Source organism: Leucopleurus acutus (assembly GCF_964270905.1).
Source record: "Leucopleurus acutus genome assembly, chromosome: 13".
In the NCBI taxonomy this organism is placed as follows: domain Eukaryota; kingdom Metazoa; phylum Chordata; class Mammalia; order Artiodactyla; family Delphinidae; genus Leucopleurus; species Leucopleurus acutus.
Window position 1 is genome coordinate 75,407,383 of NC_139155.1, and position 14,497 is coordinate 75,421,879.

Sequence of the window (14,497 nt, forward strand, 5' to 3'; positions counted from 1 at the left end):
AGGGTCAGGAGGCGGGGACGGCGGGCTTGGCCTGATGGAGGCCGGCCAGCATGGCGGAGAGGTCCAGGATGAAGAGCTTCACCTGGGGGTTCCAACACAGCCAGAGTCAAATCCCAGCCTCTTGAGTGTCCAGTACCCACCCCCCCCAAAACCCCAGAGGCTGCAAAGCAGGGGTGGGGGATAGAGACCCTTATTAGATAGCAATGATGGTGGTTCCCTGGGGCAGTGAACCTGGCCTAAACCGTTCTGGTTTTTTTGTTTTTGTTTTTTTTGGCGGTACGCGGGCCTCTCACTGTTGTGGCCTCTCCTGTTGCGGAGCACAGGCTCCGGACGCACAGGCTCAGCGGCCATGGCTCATGGGCCCAGCCGCTCCACGGCATGTGGGATCTTCCTGGACCGGGGCACGAACCCGTATCCCCTGCATCGGCAGGTGGACTCCCAACCACTGCGCCACCAGGGAAGCCCCCATTCTGGGTTTTTGAAGCCTCAGTCCAAGCTTCCCAAACAGTTGATTGGCGGGCACCTTCAGTTTTCTAGATGGCTATCACCTGTATTATAGTTGAATTAGTATTTTCACTTGCATCAATTTTTTTTCCTTTTAATTGGATTAGTCGTGTTCACTGGTATGTGACCTACTCTTATCTTCTCCATGGGGCACCCTCCTTTATTTTAATTAACCTATTTATTGATACAAACTTAGTGAACACCCACGGATCCACTGCCAAGACCTAGAACTTGATGCAAACTTATCCTTGGGCTCTTCCTTCACATTTGTCACCGACATAAACATCTGACAAGGAAACTCTATCTCTACCAAAAGTGGAAAGAGATTAAATTACTCCTTGCCATAAGTAAAGGGTAACTGGAAAAATAACAAAATGAAAATGAAACCTGGTCACTCAATTCTGGCAGGTACCATTACCCACAGAGGGTGTGAGCCCCCAGGCCCTGGAGACCAGGGAGTATCATGAGGTTAAAGGCATAGTTGCTGCCCCCCCGCTGCCATTGAACCTTTCTCCTTGGTAAGATCAGATGGTTGGTTGAAAAAGCACTGGCTTTCCATCACTCTGATACCAAAACCAGAAAAAGATATCACAAAAAAAATTATAGACCAATATCACTGATGAACACAGATGCAAAAATCTTGAACAAAATACTAGCAAACAGAATCCAACAGCACATTGAAAGGATCATACACCATGATCAAGGGGGATTTATCCCAGGGATGCAAGGATTCTTCAATATACACAAATCAATCAATGTGATACACCACATTAACAAATTAAGGAATAAAAACCAAATGATCCTCTCAATAGATACAGAAAAAGCTTTTGACAAAATTCAACACCCATTTATGATAAAAACTCTCCAGAAAGTGGGCATAGAGGGAACCTACCTCAACATAATGAAGGCCATATATGACAAACCCACAGCAAGCATCGTACTCAATGGTGAAAAAGCATTTCCACTAAGATCAGGAACAAGACAAGGCTGTCCACTCTCACCACTCTTATTCAACATAGTTTTTGAAGTCCTATTCACAGCAATCAGAGAAGAAAAAGAAATAAAAGGAATACAAATTGGGAAAGAAGAAGTAAAACTGTCACTGTTTGCCGATGACATGTTACTATACATAGAAAATCCTAAAGATGCCACCAGAAAGCTACTAGAGCTAATCAATGAATTTGGTAAGGTTGCAGAACACAAAACTAATGCACAGAAATCTCTGGCATTCCCATACACCAACAACGAAAAATCAGAAAGAGAAGTTAAGGAAACATTCCCATTTACCATTGCAACAAAAAGAATAAAATACCTAGGAATAAACCTGCTGAAGGAGGTGAAAGACTTGTACTCAGAAAACTATAAAACACTGATGAAAGAAATCAAAGATGACATAAACAGATGGAGAAATACACCATGTTCTTGGATTGGAAGAATCAATATTGTGAAAATGACTATACTGCCCAAAGCAATCTACAGATTCAATGCAATCCCTAGCAAACTACCAATGACATTCTTCACAGAATTAGAACAAAAAATTTTACAATTCGTATGGAAACACAAAAGACCCCGAATAGCCAAAGCACTCTTGGGAAAGGAAAATGGAGTTGGAGGAATCAGGCTCCCCAACTTCAAACTATACCACAAAGCTACAGTAATCAAGACAGTATGGTACTGGCACAAAAACAGAAATATAGATCAATGGTACAGGATAGAACGCCCAGAGATAAATCCACGCACATATGGCCACCTAATTTATGACAAATTACAAGAACATACAGTGGAGAAAAGACAGCCTCTTTGATAAGTGGTGCTGGGAAAACTTGGACAGCTACATGTAAAAGAATGAAATTAGAACACTACCTAACACCATAAACAAAAATAAACTCCAAATGGATTAAAGACTTAAATGTAAGACCAGACACTATAAAACTCTTAGAGGAAAACATAGGAAAAACACTCTTTGACATAAACCGCAGCAAGATCTTTTTGACCCACCTCCTAGAGTAACGGAAATAAAAACAAAAATAAACAAATGGGACTTAATTAAACTTAAGAGCTTTTGCACAGCAAAGGAAACCATAAGACAAAAAGACAATCCTCAGAATGGGAGAAAATATTTGCAAATGAAACAATAGACAAAGGATTAATCTCCAAAATATACAAGCAGCATATGGAGCTCAATATCAAAAAAACAAACAGTCCAGTTAAAAAATGGGCAGAAGACCTGAATAGACATTTCACCAAGGAAGACATACATGAAAAGATGCTCAACATCACTAATTATTAGAGAAATGCAAATCAAAACTACAATGAGATACCCCCTCATGCCAGTCAGAATAGCCATTATCAAAAAATCTAGAAACAATAAATGCTGGAGGGCTTCCCTGGTGGCGCAGTGGTTGAGAGTCCGCCTGCCGATGCAGGGGACACGGGTTCATGACCCGGTCCGGGAAGATCCCACATGCCGTGGAGCGGCTGGGCCTGTGAGCCATGGCTGCTGAACCTGCGCATCCGGAGCCTGTGCTCCGCAACGGGAGAGGCCACAACAGTGAGAGCCCCGCGTACCGGTTAAAAAAAAAAAAAAAAAGCTGGAAAGGGTGTGGTGAAAAGGGAACCCTCCTGCACTGTTGGTGGGAATGTAAATTGATACAGCCACTATGGAGAACAGTATGGAGGTTCCTTAAAAAACTAAAAATAGAACTACCATATGACCCAGCAATCCCACTACTGGGCATATACCCTGAGAAAACCATAATTCAAAAAGAGTCATGTACCAAAATGTTCACTGCAGCACTATTTACAATAGCCAGGACATGGAACCAACCTAAATGTCCATCAACAGATGAATGGATAAAGAAGATGTGGCACATACATACAATGGAATATTATTACTCAGCCATAAAAAAAATGAAATTGAGTTATTTGTAGTGAGGTGGATGGACCTAGAGTCTGTCATACAGAGTGAAGTAAGTCAGAAAGAGAAAAAGAAATGCCATATGCTAATGGATATATATGGAATCTAAAAAAAAAAAAAAGAAGGTACCGATGAACCTAGTTGCAAGGCAGGAATAAAGAGGTAGACATAGAAAGTGGACTTGAGGACGTGGGGTGGGAGGGCGAAGCTGGGGCGAAGTGAGAGTAGCATCGACATATACACACTATCAATGTAAAATAGTTGGCTGGTGGGAAGCAGCAGCATAGCACAGGGAAATCGGTGCTTTGCGATGACCTAGAGGGGTGGGATAGGGAGGATGGGAGGGAAGCTCAAGAGGGAGGGGATATGGGGACATGTGTATGCATATGGCTGATTCGCTTTGTTGTGCAACAGAAACTAACACAGTATTGCAATTATACTCCAATTATGCTCCAATAAAGCAATTATACTCCAATAAAGATTATACTCCAATAAAGCAATTATACTCCATAAAGCTCTATTAAAATAAAATAAGATAAAAAGGACTGGCTTTTGCCTGTTGCTTCATATCAAGCCTCTGTCCCTCCTAGAGTCGTCTTTTGTACCTTGGGGTACCCGGGCAACACTTGAGAGAACAGTGGTGTACATACGAATCCACCTGACTCAGGATGTGGCACAAAGGTAGGCTCTGGGGACCCAGTTCTTGGCATTTGGTTGGAATTCTGGCTGCAGGACAGGAGTGGGATGGGATGGGTTAAAGGCAGGGGTGTTTCCTCCACTTCTCAAAGGGGCCATGCTTTGGGAACCCACTAGAATCAACAGAAGTGTCCAAAGTCAGAAACCCCCTGCCTCTGTTGTAAACCATGTCACATGTTCTACCACCTTGCAAACCCGAGTGAATAGAAAAGCGGGGCGTACTTGGTACACAATGACATTTGTAATGCCATCGTACAGAAAGAAAAACCACTGTACGACGCTGCCCTCACGCTTCCCAGGGAAGCCAAGGCCTGACTGTGTGGGAGCCAGAGGGTCAGGGACTAATTAAAGGTGAGTCTCCCTCTCCTGGTTTCTTATCGATGTCACGTTTGTGCTTTTGATCCTGAGACAGAAGAACTCTTGGCATAACTGTATTGTACCCATCAGTATATACCCCGGCCTCCTGCACAGTGAGGGCACTGAGACCCAGAGAAGATCTTCTGACCTCATAGCAGGTGACCAGCAGAGCCGAGACCAACCCAGGGCTCCCGGGCAGGGGCCGGGGCGGCCACGGAGCTAGGAGACTGGGCTCTGATCGCAGAGGGTCATGCTTAACCCAGAGAAGGCGGGATTTCAGGCACCATGATGTTCCCAACCCTTAGGGGGCTGGCGGTGACATAAAGAGAGATCCTCACCTGCTCCAGCTGCCCCTCGGTGTCCTCGATGTCCAGGGCAGGTGGCCGCCTCTGGTGCTGGCACACTAGCTGGAACAGGTTGAGTGCGGCCATCCTGGTGCGTCCCAGGAGCAGGGTCTTCTCAGCCGCGCTGTTCTGGATCTGAATACACTTGGATTCCTGGAGAACACCGCCCCCTTCCCCAGTAAGGTGTGAGCTGGCCTGAGGAGGGCTGGGACCACATTCGCGTCCACTTCCCACCAGTCATAGATGCCCCTAGGTGCTATCAGGGAGAGGAGTGCTGGACTCGGGTGTCAAGTTCTCATAGGAAGGGCCTCCTGCGCCCTAAAGTGCTTTCCGATGCCTGAAACCTGCCCATGAGCGTAGCGTTGCCCCATATGGCACTCCTCCCGGCGGTGGGAGGCTGGGGTCCCGGGCGCCCACCTCCTCCCGGCGGCGGTACCCAGTGCAGCGTGCGCTCCCGCGCCGCCTCCAGTTGCTCCAGCAGTTGCGCTCGCCGCTGGCCCTGCCGCAGCAGCTCGTCCTGCCAGGTGTCTCGCAGCCGCCGCAGCCGCGCGCGCGCCTCCTCCAGCTCCGCGAGCCGCTGGCGCTCCGTGAGCCTCAGCGCCGCCTGCGTGTCGGCCAGGCCGTCGAAGCGCGCCACCAGCTCGGGGACCTCTTGGAACTGGGATGGGGTCGGGAGGGGGACTCACCGGGACTGCAGCCCCCCTGCCTTTCCTCGCCCTACCATCCCCCGCGCCTCCTCAGCCCAACTGTGAAATGGGGGCATCACACAGTCCCTGCCCCAGAAGTGTGATTACTCCGGCCCCTCCCCACCTCCAACATCAAACCTAGCTAAGCTTCACTGCCTGTGATTAATACTAAGTCACTGTTTCATTCAACTAATACTGAGTGTTTGGATTCCCCCTCCCCCCACCTGCCTGTGTGTCCTTGAGTAAGTTATCTTTCTGAGCCTCAGTTGCCCATCTGTAAAATGGGGTTGGCAATAACAAGACTCACTTCACTGGACCTTGGAGAGAATTCAAGAACAAAGCGTGTTCCTGACATACAGTTAGTGCTCAATAAGTGGTGACTCCTGGCATACAGTCAGCGCTCCAGTAGTGCACACTTCCAAAGCCGTCCCTGAGGCTGCCTGGGGCTGCACGTGGCGCTGAACACCAAAACCTCCTGCAGGGCGCTCACCTCGGGCAGCTGCTCCAGTACTTGCCCCAGCAGGCGCGCGCAAGGCTCGAGGCGCCAAAGCAGGCGCTGCAGCCGCGCGCGCTCCCGCTGCAGCTCCTCCAGCTGAGCCCGAAGCCGCAGCGCCTCCGCCTCCCGGCGGCCCGCCAGTTGCCGCTCCTCCGCCGCCCTCCGCAGTGCGCGGCTGCGCCGGGCCTCCGCATCCTGGGAAGGAGGGATGGAGAGGAGGCGACGACCCCCAGGACTTGGGAGCCTGCGGAGCTTGTCGCATCCACTCCACCCCAACATTCGCACGCTGAGTCACGGGTTGCAAATAGATGGCCCACGGGCCAAATCCAGCCAGAATCTCTGATTTTGGTCCCACTCCTCTCCCACGCTTTTTAAAATGCTTCAGGCAGTAGTGTGTATTTCCCACCACTCCCTTTTGTATTGGTAAGCCCACTTTTTAAGTTTATGTCTGGCTCCTTTAGGATTGTGACTTTGTGACCCTCTGCCCTGCCTCCCCCCAGCAGGCTCCACCTACCTGCAAAAATTTTTCAAAGCGGACAAAGGACCCCTTTAACTCCTGCTCTTTCTGTTCCAATTGTTCCCACCGCTGTTTCAGGGATGCCTGCATAGTCTGGAACACCTGGGGGGTAAGGAGTGGGTGTCTGTGTTTGTTTGGGGTTTCAAGTCATCCAGCGCTTTCACGCTCACACTTAACCTCGCTCACATTTTGCCCTTAATCTTTTTTTTTTTTTTTTGCTGCGCCTTGCGGCATGCGGCATCTTAGTTCCCATGCCCCCTGCAGTGGAAGCGCGGAGTCCTAACCACTGGACCACCAGGGAAGTCCCTTTTGCCCTTAATCTTGTCACTGCACCCTTGCTCAAATCCACCTGTGGCTCTCACCACCCACGATGAAGCCCAAATTCCCTCCTGTAGCCCCTGCGTGTCAGCATCCCCGCTCTTCCTTGGGGCCTCATCTTACCCTCTCTCCTCTGACACTGTCTTCTAGCCTCTTACCCACCTGTGTTTTGTCCTCGCCTTCCTGTCTTTGTATATGTTGCTCCCTCTGCCTGTTTCTCCCTCCTCACCCTGTCCCCCTTTGCTGGATAAGCCGACTTGCCCTTCAGCATTCCCCAAGACATCACTTCCTCCAGGAAGTCCTCCATGACCACCCCTGTGTAGAGATAGGGGCTTTCTCTGGGCTCCCACAGCGCCTGCTCAGTGCTTCCCCCCTCACAGCCATCACCACCTGGACACTTGTCTGTCCCCTTCTGTAAGCTGTGAGCCCATGAGGGCAGGGACTGTGGTGAGACCTCTAGATCCCAGCGCAGTGCCCTGCACGCAGTAGCTGCTCAGTGCACATTTATTTGCACAAACCACTGATCTCATTTGATCCCCCATTTGACAGACGAGGAAACCGAGGCTCAGGACGGTGATTTGTCTCAGACCTTGTAGGAATAAGTTGGCTTCATCACTTTCCCATCTTTTTCTTCCCATCTTTTTTTAACTTTTTGTCCCCAAAAGTTTCAGGGACTGCATTGAGTGGCTCACCTCCTTCTGGGCCTGAAGGCCCTGGTCCGCATCCACCAGTTCCTGCCTCTTCTCCAAGAGACGCAGCAGTGGCGGTGGGACGTGGTCCACATTCTGCCCCTGGATCTTCCTGGAGGGGCTCAAGGAAGAGGTGAGGGTGAAGGAGGCAAGAGTCAGGGCCCCCAAACTCCCCACTGGTGCCTGACATACCCCAACTAGCCACCTCCTGGCTGTTGAATTTTTCATTCATTCAACAAATTGTCCCGAGCACCTACTCTGTACCAGGCACTGTTCTGGGCACTGGGGATGCAGCCCTGATCAAGACAGACAGATCCCTGCCCTCCAGGAGCTGCCGTCCTGCTGGGGACCACAGAAAAAAAGCTAGCAAATAATAATGAATAATGCTAGGACATGGCAGGTGCTAAGATGAAAAATTCAGCAGACTGAAGGGAATCTCTCAATAGGGAGATAGAAAAGTCTCTGTTGGGGGACATCTGAGCAGAAGCTTGAAGGGGAAGAGGGAGGGAGCCATGAGGATACCGCAGGGAACAGATTCTAGGCCGAGGGAATGGCCAATGACAAACCCCGAGGGAAGGACCTTGGTGTGTAGAAGGAGCTGCCAGGAGGCCAGTGCAGTTGGAGGGGAGGAAGGAGCAGAGAGATGGGAACTGAGATCAGGGAAGTTGTGAGGGTGACTGCGGTGGGCCGTGATGAGGGGGTACTTTGGCCTTGACTCTGAGTGAGGTGGGAGGCCTGGGAGGGTTTGGAGCAGAGGAGGGAATCCCCTCTGGCTCCTGTGGGGAGCAAGAACAACAGGAGGGGCAGGGCAGCTGCAGGGGACCAGGGACGGGTCACAGGATAATGCGGAGAGGATGGGGCTCTGATCTGGGTGGGTGCAGTAGAGAGGTAAGGAGGGGGCGGTTCTGGATACCACTGGAGAGCAGAGCTGATGGGGTGACGAGAGGGGGAGAAAGGAATCGAAGGGGAACCTAGATGCTGGAAGGTTGTTGCTGATAGCGGGCTGAGTGGGAAGCAGGGAGATCAGCTCTTCGCTAAGGCCAAGTTGAGACTGAGCTGCCTATTGACCTCTGCGGGAAGGATCCAGGGGGAGGCTGGGATCTGGAGCCAGGCTCACAGGGGAGAGGAGGGGCTGGACCCAGCTCCGCAGGGTCGGCCCTGTAGGGAGCAGAAGGGATGCACTGCCATTCCACTAGGCAAGGCTCTCCCAGCTCTGGTCCAGGGGAAACCCTCCCATTTTACTGATTCTGAGACTGAAGATGGGACCCCCGGCCACACTGCTGAAAGAAGGCAGGCGCCAGACAAGCTTCCTTCACCCTTCCTTTAAAATGCAGTTTGCAGTGAAAGGGGGCAAGAGCTCGAAGAGTAATTCCTTCCCACCTTGGATCAAATGATATAATCTCAGCTGGATATCAACTAGGGATGGGGATCGAGAACAGGTTAGAGACCTGGGCCTTTGACCCAGCTCTGCCCTAACTACCCCTGAGACCTTGAGGAAATTGCCATTTCCTTCGGAGCTTCAGTTTCTTCCTCTATGAAGTGGGGGCAATAATCCCCCAACAAGAACTGCCCGAGGAAGCCAGAACCCAGGGGTAGGGGGAAGGGAGGGATCTTCCCACCTGCTCCTGCCCTCCTTTCAGCCCCTCCTGCCACCCCACGCCACTCACGTAGACAGTTTCTCTTGCAAGGCCAGTCGGAAATATTTCTCCCAGGGCACTGCCATTCTCCTGGCAATTGCCCCAGGCTTGCTTTCTTTCTGGAGTTTGCACTAGCCTAGAGGAGGCCCTGGAGGGTTCTGATGGAGGGTTTGCACGCTCAGTATTCCCGGAAGGCAGCCACCCAGCCAGCCTCGGTCGCCCGGGCAACCAACGACACAACATTCCATTGCCTGCCTGAGGCCTGGAGAATCCACCCGGAGAGGGAGAGAGAGGGGGCTGCAGGGAGGGGAGCATCTTCTGCCCGGTCTGGAGGAGGCTTGAACTCCCAATCTAAATTGGGGTGCAGTGAACAGGACGTGGGTCTCTTGGCCAATAATTTGCCCCTCGGTGCCCCATGTCTGGTCAAACCTCTTCCTGGATGGATGGGATAGGGCCTCACTAATGTGGCTGTGTGCTCAGATGTCTGTTCAAATGAGTAATTATTGGACACCCACTGTTTGCCAGGTCCTTGGGGGGCAGGCATTCACTCCCTGGCAAGGTGCTGAGGTCCTACTATGTTCCAGCCCTTTGACGGTCCACTCCCATTGCTGGCTACCCTAGCCTTGTCTCACGGAGCCCCCAGCCTGGTTAGGGAGATAAAGCAGAGGGGCCATCAGCACTACCCTGTGGAAACCAGCTTGGAGGGACCCAGAATCTGCATTTGGAGGATGGGGGGTAGGGGAGGAGGTGACATAGCTTGCGCAATTACAGTGGGTCAGACACTGTCCTGAGTACTCTACTTACGGTATCTAATTTAATCTTTAAAACAGCACTGCCGGGAGTGGTAATAGGGAAAAGTACCCAGAGTAATATTACAAATACTCATGCATCCGCCAACTGGAAATAACAAACACGAGCGTCTTGTCCTCTTTGCTTCCAAGCGTCTTATTTTTCCTTTTTAAATAATTTGTTTTTTCATGTAAGGAAATGTATTTTCTTTTTGTAGAGTAACACTATTTAAAAAAAATTTTTATTGAGGTATAAGTGATTTATACTGTTGTGTTAATTTTTCTGTACAGTAAAGTGATTCAGTTATATATGATTCAGTTGTACATATATATGTATACTTTTTCATACTCTTTTCCATTATGGTTTATCACAGGATATTGAATATAGTTCCCTGTGGTAGGGGAACAAAGTAGGACTTTGTTGTTTATCCATTCTATATATAATTGTTTGCATCTGCTAATCCCAAACTTCCAATCCATCCCTCCCCTACCCCCCTCCCCTTTGGCAACCATAAGTCTGTTCTCTATATCTGTGGGTCTGTTTCTGTTTCTTAGATAAGTTCATTTGTGTCATATTTTAGATTCCACATATATGTGATATCATATGGTATTTGTCTTTCCCTTTCTGACTTATTTCACTTAGTGTGATAGTCTCTACGTTCATCCATGTTGCTGCAAATGGCATTATTTCATTCTTTTTTATGGCTGAGTAGTATTCCACTGTATATATGTACACCACATCTTCTTTATCCATTCATCTGCTGATGAACATTTAGGTTGTTTCCATGTCTTGACTATTGTAAATAGTGCTGCTATGAACACTGGAGTGCATGTATTTTTCAAATTAGAGTTTTGTCCGGATATATGCCCAGGAGTAGAATTGCTGGATCATATGGTAACTCTATTTTTAGTTTTTTGAGGACTCTCCATACTGTTTTCCATAGTGACTGCACCAATTTACGTTCCTACCAACAGTGTAGGAGGGTTCCCTCTTCTCCAGACCCTCTCCAGCATTTGTTTCGTTTTTTTCCATAAATTTTATTTATTTATTTATTTATTTTTGGCTGCATTGGGTCTTCATTGCTGCGTGCGGCCTTTCTCTAGTTGCAGCGAGCAGGGATACTCTTCATTGTGGTGCACGGGCTTCTCATTGCGGTGGCTTCTCTTGTTGCAGAGCATGGGCTCTAGGCATGCAAGCTTCAGTAGTTGTGGCACTCTGGCTCAGTAGTTGTGGTGTGCGGGCTTAGTTGCTCCGCTGCATGTGGGATCTTCCCAGACCAGGGCTCGAACACATGTCTTCTGCATTGGCAGGTGGATTCTTAACCACTGTGCCACCAGGGAAGCCCCAGCTTTTTTATTTACAGATAATTGTAGATTCCTGTGCAGTTTAAGAAATAAAAAGAGAGATTCCATACTGCTTCACCCAGTTTCCCCCAGTGGTGACATCTTGCACAGCAACGGTCCAGATCACAACAAGGATATTGACATTGATACAATCCCCCCACCTTATTCAAAATGCTTAGTTTTATAATCACTCGTGTGTGTGTGTATTTAGTTCTATGCAATTTTTACAATTTTATTTATTTATTTGGCCATATAGCCGGCTTATGGGATCTTAGTTCCCTGACAAGGGATCAAACCTGGGCCCCTGGCAGTGGAAGACCAGAGTCCTAACCACTGGACCGCCAGGGAATTCCCTCATTCTATGCAATTTTATCACATGTCCATTCCTATGACTGCCACAGTCCAGATACAGAGCATTCATCACGAGGATGCTTCAAGCTAACCTTATATAGCCACACCCATCCCCTCCCTCCTGCCTTCCTAATACCTGGCAACCATTCATCTGTTCTCCATCTGTATTACTTTGTCATGTCAGGGGTGTTGTATAGTAATTGGAATCATATACTATGTAACCTTCTGAGATTGGCTTTTTTCAACTCAGCATCATTCTCTCTCTTTTTTTTATGGATGAAGAAATTTTATTTTTTAAAAAATATTTATTTATTTATTATGGCTGCGCCGGGTCTTCACTGTGGCACGTGGAATCTTCACTGCAGCACGTGGAATCTTCACTGCAGCATGTGGGACCTTTTAGATGTGGCATGTGGACTCTTAGTTGCGGCATGCATGTGTGATCTAGTTCCTCGACCAGGGAGTGAACCTGGAGCCCTTGCATTGGGGGGCATGGAGTCACCCACTGGACCACCAGGGAAGTCCCTCAACATCATTCTCTTGAGATCCATGCTGGTTGTTACAGGTGTTTGTGTTTTTGATTGCTGAGTAGCATTCCATGGGATGGATATGCCTCAGTTTGTTTAATCACTCATGTTGGAGGGTATTTGGGTTGTTTCCTATCTTTGGCTATTATGAATACGGCCACTGTGAAGATTCCTGTCCTGGTTTTTGAGTGAACGTAAGTTTTCATTTCTCTGGTATAGAAGCCCAAGGGCACAATTGCTGGGTCATATGGTAAGTGCCTGTTTAGGGTTTTTGTTTTTGTTTTAAATTAAGAACCTGCCATATTCTTTTCCAGAATGGCTGTCCCATTTTATATTCCCACTAGCAATGTATAAGTGATCCAGTTTTTTCCTACATCCTCGCTGCCATCACTATTTTTTGTTTTAGCCATTCTGATCGGTGTGTAGCGATATCTTTGTGGTCTTACGTTGCATCTCTCTACTGGCTAATGATGATGAACATATTTTTATGTGCTTATTTGCCATCTGTATATCCTCTTCAGCAAAATATCTGTTCGAGTCTGTTGCCTATGTTCTAACTGGATTTTTTTTAACTGTTGAGTTTTGAGACTTCTCTGAGTATTCTAGATACGGGTCTGGGTGTTCCAGATAGCCCTCTGTTGGATATTTTCTCCCAGTCTGTAGCTTCTCTTTTTATTCTCTTCACATGGTCTTTTGCAAAGTTTGAAATTGTGATGAGATCCAACTTGCCACTTTTTCCTTTGTGGATAGTGCTTTTGGTGTCAAGTCTAAGGTGGGTTTTGAACTCAGTCCATCTGGGTGTGGAGTTCACCCTCTTAGCCACAACACTCCACATAGAATTGAGCCCTTTTTGGATCTTGTCCTCCTTAGACCCATTCCCTTCCTTCCATCCCTAGAGAATACCATCATCTTGAAGCTGGTGTGAATCTTCCCTTCTTAATTTCTCTTCTTTTGGAGGTGGTTTTTTTAACAGTGTTTATTGAGCACCTTCTATATGCCAGGCACTGTGTGAGGATACAGCAGTGGATAAGACAAAACCTGTCTTCATGGGTCTTAGAGTCTAATGGGGATGCCAGATGAATCAAATCTCCCTGCAAATATGTCATTACATGCTGACAGGATTGCCAGGGGAGGTGCAGAAGTGCAAGGAGGGAGTCAGGGAGGCCTCCTTGAGGAAGTGACATGTAAACCCTGAAGGGTGAGGAGGGGTGAGTAGAGGAGAGGAGGGGTATTCCAAGTATTGGGAACAGCATGTGCAAAGGCCCTGAGGCAAGAGGATATGGCCCCTCCTAGAAGAGAACAAAGGTCTGTAGGTTGGTGTGCAGAATTCTAGGATGAGGGTGCAGGTCAGGACTGCACAGGGCCAAGGAAGGGCAATACCTGGGCTAGAAGTGACAAACAGGGGATGGAGGTTCAGGGGGGTTAAGTGACTCCTCCGAGAGCACACAGGCTGAGAGGTGCTGGAGTTTGTTTATATAGAGATAACCCATCCCTGCTTTGGAACTGCTCATGGCTTGGAGGAGGTGAGGTCCCTACACACTTGTCTTCAGAAGGCTGGAGCTGTGGCTTTAGCTCTGTGGCCAGTGGATCTACCTCCCCACCCCAGGCCACAGCATTCCTCTCTGTTAAATGGGGCATTGCTTCCAAACGCTTCCGGGGCTCCCCAGCCAAGCTGCTGAGGCAGGCCTCCCCCCTGTCTCTGTCTCTGTGTCCTGGGGGATGGGGTGGGTGGAGCTGCTGAGTGACAGCAAGACACAACTTCTCAGCTGGCCTTGCCCTTGGCCACAAAGCCACAAGCTCTGGAAATATCCACTCTCCCCACCCCCGCATTCCCCCAACCCCCAGTCTCATGCTTGGGCAGCTTCCCCCTTCCTACTTCTCCATTCCAAAGCGGGGGCAGGGGAGGGCACTTTGTGGAGTAGGGCTGAGGAAGGAGGAAGCCGGGGTGCAGCCTGCAGACACACACCTTGTCTTCAGGCTGTGGGAGGAGGGGACTTACAGGCCCTGCTTCCTGGCAGCCAGGCCGCAAGAGGGGCTTTGGAAATCCTGCCCACTCCTCCCACCGCCGCCTCCTGTCCCACGTGGCTTCCTGCCCGGAATCGTGCCTGGCACTCACCAACGAGGCTTTGTGTTCCCGAGATAAAGAACACGCTCCTCACCCCCAAACTGGTCCCGGGTTGGTCTGTCTTGTCCCGATCTTGGTGGCCTCAGAAGGGATGGTGCCACTTCCCAGCAGGGGAAACCGACGTCTAGAGATGCACAGGTCTGCGGAGCCAGAGGAGGGGTCTGTCTCCCGCTTTGGGGGTGAAGGTGTAGCTGAGAGGTG

The 14,497-nt window shown here is 49.2% G+C and overlaps 1 protein-coding gene across 1 annotated transcript; it reads right to left on the reverse strand.

The window, feature by feature from the left end:
* Nucleotides 1-4: 4 nt before the first annotated feature.
* CFAP73 (cilia and flagella associated protein 73) lies at nt 5-9,247 on the reverse strand (the record flags this gene model as incomplete). The annotated part of the gene is made up of 7 exons (XM_082852857.1): nt 5-82; nt 4,813-4,971; nt 5,255-5,476; nt 5,995-6,195; nt 6,515-6,619; nt 7,528-7,636; nt 9,192-9,247. The coding sequence occupies 7 exons, from the start codon at nt 9,245-9,247 to the stop codon at nt 5-7; spliced, it is 930 nt and encodes a 309-aa protein (XP_082708983.1).
* Between the last annotated feature and the right edge of the window lie 5,250 nt (nt 9,248-14,497).